At 46.4% G+C, this 6,498-nt stretch overlaps 1 protein-coding gene across 1 annotated transcript; it reads right to left on the reverse strand.

Annotated features, from left to right (window-relative positions):
• Positions 1-856: 856 nt before the first annotated feature.
• On the reverse strand, positions 857-1,484 carry LOC142872382 (uncharacterized). The gene is given in 3 exon segments (XM_076005907.1): positions 857-1,003; positions 1,006-1,081; positions 1,083-1,484. Coding segments are annotated over 3 exon segments (546 nt in total). The 3' UTR covers positions 857-935.
• Between the last annotated feature and the right edge of the window lie 5,014 nt (positions 1,485-6,498).

Raw genomic sequence — 6,498 nt, forward strand, 5'->3', positions numbered from 1 at the left:
AATAGGCTCTATTTAATATTAAACAGGTTCTTAATAACCCGCCATTTCTCGCCATAGCCGCTTGAAGGTCCGTCCTGGACATGCAGAGTTGCAGTAGCAGTTCCCGGGAAGTTGTAAGCTACTCCCCAGGACCCAGCGGTGTTAAATTTAGAAGTCATCCTGATCACCTGACTAAACGGTGAGCCCCGATTAAGAATTTCCAAGTCTACCCTCGCCATTTCTCTCCGTATTTGTAGACGCAGCTCACCGCCTGCCCCTGAGGTCACCACCGCCAGGGTCTCCCGGAGCCCTGCCCTGCCGAGGACGCTCTCCCAGGACTGGAGAACCCGCCGCTGGGAAGAGCCGGCGCCCAGCTGGCGCCCACCCCGGGGCACATTGCAGTAAATGCCTGGCAGCGACTTCTCGCTTCTCTCTCCTCCTCCCCCACCGACCCTCTGCTGCCGACCTTTACGCCAAACTCGGGCGCACCGTGAGACTCGCGTCCGCGCTCTCCCCTCAGGGCCCCACCCCTTCCCGGTTCTACCCCGCGATCGGGCCGGAGGCAAGGGTAGGTCGATTTCCTGCCCGGAATTTGCCGTTGGCGTCTCCTTCTCTACTCCAGTTCTCTAACGCAGGGCTGCGCGGCGCGGAGCCGCCAGTCGCGGAGCAGCCCCGGGCGCGGAGCGCCGGGATCCACACACGCACGCCCCGCAGGGACTGGCCCGAGACACGCGCGGCGGCGGCGGGCGGGAGGGAAACCGAGGCCAGCGCGGAGGGTCACCTGGGGTTGGGGGTGGGCGCACCAGCCCTCCGCAGGCGCCTCTCTTTCTAGTCCTCGCCGCAGCCGCCACCTCGCACAGGTCGGAAAACGCTCCTATTCTTGGCTCCTTGGCGTCGGGGAGGGGGCAAGGGTGAGGGTCGGCGCCTGGCCAGCGGGCAGGGATGGTAGGCTTCACTCACACCTGACGTTCCCTATTCTTGCCAGTTTCGCCGGGCAAATCCCGGCGATCTGGTTTGTTCTTCAGCAACTTTGTTCCGGAGGTTGGCAGGGAGGGGAATCGCCGAGGGGCCCCAGGAGACGCTGGCGAGCGGCTAGGACCGGGAGGCCCGGCTGGAGAGCAAGTCCCGGAGCGGCGCCGGGGCTGGGCGCGCGGCTGGGAGGCGCCGCCGCCGCCGTGATGCGCTCTGCTTAGCGGGACTGCCGGGGGCGCCTGAAGGCCACCGCTCCAAGGACACGCGGCCACCCGCTCCTCGCGCTCCCCTGCCCAGACGCCGCCGGGGCCGGGGCCGAGCAGGCGAGCGGAGCTGCGGGGAGCGCGGGCGAAGGGTGGCAGGAGGGAGGGCGCGCGGGAGGCGGCCCCTCCTAGGCGAGCCATGCGTGCCGCGAGCAGCTGAGGAGCCGCCGGGCGCCGCTGCCAAGTCTCCGCTCCGCTTTTGTCTTGCCCTCCAGTGAATGGGAAGATGGAGATGGATGTTGAGGGAGTTTCTCCGCGCCCGGAGCCCATCCCCCGCTCCCAGGGGGCTGGCGGAGCCTGCCAGGCGCCGCCACAGCCGCCCCAGCCCCAGCCGCAGCCGCAGCAGCAGCTGCTGGCTCAGGATGAACTGCCCGGCGAGAGTGCAGGCGCTGAGGACAGCGACGATCCCGAGACGAGACCCAACGGCGAGAAAGGAGAGAGCAAGGTAGGTCCACAGTGTTTGGCGCTGTGACACCTTTTGGACGAAACCAGGGAGCTCTAGTAGTGGCTGTCACTTTAACTCCTCCGCTCTCCAAGCCCCTTCCCTCGTTTGTGTGGGGGTGGGGGTGGCAGATGTGGAGAAGGCGTGGGATTTAAGGGAATCCGTGGGCGACAGCGACTTTCCGAACTGGAAGGCGTGTGCAGAAGTCTGCCCTGGTTTCGGTGTTCAGCGGTGTGTGCAGAGGAAAGTGTTCTGGTACATGCGGTGTGACGCTTAGGGCAGACACAGCACCTCAGGAGAGCAGTGTTGAGACCTTTGCTTGCCCTCACGGTACAACCGAGGCTCATTTGGATGACACAGGTCTAGGGGAAACATGTCTTCAGGAGCTGCCAAGTGGCTTCTGAGACTCCTTGGAGGGAGGTGACATCAACCTAAAGGATGATAACAATGGGAGCAAAGTTTGACTCGTTTGCAGAATGGAGAGCACTGCTTAACGCAGCAGCTCTGAGCTGGAGGTCCTTCCTCCTCCTCACCTGGCATCCTCCTGCCTAGGAGAGAGCAGGGACCAATTGCCTGGCAGCAGATAAACCCAAAAAATCTTTTGCAGCCCTGCTGTGTCATTGTAGACCAGGGGATAGCTGCTACTTACTGTGGAAAAGGAGTTCTTCAGGTAATTGGATTCCGGTAAGGAATGGCTCACATGCCGTTCTCTGGTGCTGCTGTTTCTTCTACTGAGAAAATTGTAAAGTAGAGGAAATGCCATAGGAAAAAATGCCTTGGTAATGCTAGTAGGGTGTATTTATTACAGCTTTGCCTCTGGACACAGTCTTCACACACACTTGGAGTTTAGTTTTCTGCAAGTTAGTGTTGTTTTGTATCTGTATAAAGTGTATATGTGTGTATTTGTTAATACATTTTGAAACTGTCTGCTAATATTGAGGAAAAAAGTTGGTTCAACAAATCAGGATATTGGAACCAAAGAAGAGTCAATCTACTTTCTCACCTTTGCTCACTTAAGGAAGTGTATGAGAAAATGGGCACTTCTGCTCGTTAGAAATGAATTGTATCTCATAAAGTGCTCCTCCTTGGAGATTGCTGTGGTTTCTGTTGGACTTTCATAAGATACTAGTGGATTAAACAAATGCCCAAAACATGTCCAGATCACATTGAATGTTGCTGTTCTGTGTTTGGAGACAGGCTCACTTAACAAGTTTGGATTTGCAAATGTTCAAAATTGTTTTGCATTTTGAAACTGAGCTAAGAATCAAAATTGTTGTTTATCTTCCAAAATCAATATTGTTATTTAAATGGCAGCCTACCAAGGAACTAGAATTTGAACACCCTCTAGACACGACCGGGATGCCTTACAAATACATACAAGATTTACATTGTGAAAACTATGATGAATTTTAATATCCTGATATCCTCAGCTTTCCAGTCACTCTTGATTTCATGAATATTTAATTCTACCATGACTGCATATTTACTACTTTAAATGAGTGTCTGCGCTCAGTTTTATGAAATAACCATAACTGAGCATCATATTACCTAATTGAACTTTAAGTCTCTTTTGCAAAATAGGTGTGGAGAATAATTAAAATATACAGTCAGTGCTGCTATTTCCATATTGTTGGTTCATATGCCCTGAGCATGAGAAATTCCTGCCATCAGCAAAATTCTGTGCTTATTTGCTTCCCTTTGATGCACCATGCAGACTGTCTAATGTTCTACCGGTTGTGAGGAATAAGGTTGGCAATGCACTAGAAATATTACAGCAGGTGAAGACAGGACTGAAAGCAGGTTGATTACATTTAGTTAATTAGTATGTTAAGATAATTGAGTATTCTGGTGATGTGATTTGCTTCATGTTTCTCTGCAATTTCTTGAGGTGGAAACAAAACACTACTTTTTTTCCTTTTAGGTGTTTGCTTAAAAAAATTATGTTCCCATCCTTCTCTTAACCCTGAGAGCAGCTGTGTTAACCCTTTGATTGTCTCTGGTACTCTCCTACTGGTTTTTCTCTGAGTGTGAGGGCGGTTGCTGTGTTTCAGACTTTAATAACTGTTTCTGTCTTTGATGCATATGAAGGCAAGTTATAAATTGATTTTTCTTAGCAAATCCGTATTTCACCAGTGGGAAGGCCTTTGAATGTGCAACCAAATTATTCTATTAAAATATAAATGGAAGACAAACTGGTATAAAGTGGAATGTGGTTTTACCAAGCTGTTTGGGGTGAGGTGGGGAGATTATCACAGTAGAGTTTACAACCAGTAATGTACAAATATAATGTATTGGACTACAAAAGAAGAAAACTCATGTTTCCTTCTCATGAGAGTAATAAAATGTGAATTTTAAAAACTGAATTATTTACCTTAAATCTTTCCCCAAGTAAGTGTACTGTAAATAGGATGTATGTGAGTAGATATGCCCTTTGAAAATAAAGTGTCAGGGGAGTAATGACATTTTTTTTTTAAGATTCTGGTTTGGGGCCATGATTTATTCTCTCATAAATTTACCTCAGTTGTCTTATTGGAAAAGAAATTGGAGCTTAGTGCCAGATCAGCTTGTCTCCTAAATTGCAGGTTCACAGTCATATGTCCTCAGAAAGTCTCTGAAATAGGAAGAGAGGTTAGAAAACTGGATCAGTCAAGGAATTTTTATGCCAGAGTTTGATGACATGACCGGTGCTTTCTGTCCTAGAATAACGATGCCTGATTCCTCTGTAGGAACGACTCTTCAAAGAAATATTAAAGCCATTACATATTATATATACTTTCGGTCCATGAATTGGAGAAGACTCTAAATCGACCATCTATTCCTCCTTGGTGCTTTAAGGCAGATTTATATTAAACCCTTACAGCCTTCTGTCTTTGCAGTGACATCCAAAGACAGTGTAGTAATCATCTTTGGTGACCTGGTAAGATATTTCATCACCTGTTATTTCAAAACCTTCTTCCACATGTCTGAGATAAGGTGCTCTAAACTAGATAAATCTATTTTCTAGTTTTAGGGATAAAGGTTAAATGATCACTATCCTTGAGTAAGAGACATTGAAATTCTTGAAAGTGCTCTTGATTCTGTATTTGATCATCCTCAAAACTTTCTTACAGAATTTTTTGCAGGCCCTAAATATTTCATCCTTTTAGTGCCTTTTAAAACTCTTCTGAAATGCTTTGGTTATACGAAATAGCTCTTGGATTGGTGTCTCTGAAACTTTCTTTGGAAAAGTTTAAAAGAAAAAAAACAAGGTCTTATACTGAGGACCAGCACTCCAGTATCTTACTCTATATTTATCAAGTTATTTATGCAAATATGTAAATTCTTCCCCTAATCTCAGATGAGTGATAGATATGATTATTTCTTGTTCTCTTCAGGTTCATCTCATGCATATATTCTCCCTTTTTCCTCTTTCCCTGCACCCTACACCCTTTTCACTTCCCCCACCCATTTACCAGGATGATTTATGACCCAGGTGTGAAGTATCATGACCAAACTCTTTTTTTTTTGTCCAGCTGTTATTACATCCTTGGTTTGCAAGATGTGTTATTCTTATGCTTTGGATTAGAGGGACTTTATTGTTGCTACCATTGATACATGACTGATAAAAATGACTTGATTCTCACTTTAGTTGTATTCCATCAGTAATGATGTCCTGAACACTCAGTTTTTTTTTTTTTTTTTTTTTTTTTTTGAGACAGAGTCTCGCTTTGTTGCCCAGGCTAGAGTGAGTGCCGTGGCGTCAGCCTAGCTCACAGCAACCTCAAACTCCTGGGCTCCAGTGATCCTTCTGCCTCAGCCTCCCGGGTAGCTGGGACTACAGGCATGCGCCACCATGCCCGGCTAATTTTTTTTTTTTTATATATATATCAGTTGGCCAATTAATTTCTTTCTATTTATAGTAGAGACGGGGTCTCGCTCTTGCTCAGGCTGGTTTTGAACTCCTGACCTTGAGCAATCCGCCCGCCTCGGCCTTGAACACTCAGTTTTAAGGAGAATGCTGTAGGGAACCTCTTACCCAATGTGTCTGTTACATTTTTTAAAACTTTTTATTTTTTAAATAATTTTAGATTTATGGAAGAGTTGCAAGGATAAGACAGAGAGTCTGTATACCCTTTATCCAGATTTCCCTAATGTTAACATCCTACAACATCATGGCATGTATATCACAATGAAGAAATAAACATTTGTAAAATATTAGCTAACATATCCAATAAATTTTTGTTGCATGAATGTGTAACATATAGCTGTTTTCCATTCTAACGTTATCATATTTAAGGTCGTCTTCATAACCGAAAGGCTCTGTGAGAGGGTATTTAAGAGTCAAATTTAATTTCAGGGTGACTATCCCTTTCTTCTTTTCTGGTGGGTAGGAATGACTTGCAAAGGATGAAATTTGAGGTCCCTGAAACTCCACATTAACTGCAGTGAGCTGTGGAGGAGCTACAACTTTGGCTAAGCTCTCGAGTGCTGTTAACTTATGAGGAGTGATAGTTGTCTTTTTTATTTTTTATTTTTATTCCAACCTGAAAAACGTTCCTGCCAGGTAAGATGGAGTTTCTTAGTACACAGAGGACAACAAAGTCTCAAGTGGCAAGCAGAGGAGAAAAGGCAATTGATAAAAATCAAGACAGTTCACTTTGATTCCTAACCCCTTGGGTGATTGTTTCTGGCATGAAAAATAATGCAAGACCTTTTGTTTTTGCTTTGTGTTAGCTGGGTGGACTCTGATTTCTGGCATAGAAGCGGACACTTGCCTACATTAGGAAGGTTGTCCAAGTGGTTAAGAGTATTGACTACAAAACCAAAAAGACTTGAGTTTGATCTTGGCTCTGTTTGTCACTA

The sequence above is a fragment of the Microcebus murinus genome, chromosome 1 (genome assembly GCF_040939455.1).
Source record: "Microcebus murinus isolate Inina chromosome 1, M.murinus_Inina_mat1.0, whole genome shotgun sequence".
NCBI lineage: Eukaryota > Metazoa > Chordata > Mammalia > Primates > Cheirogaleidae > Microcebus > Microcebus murinus.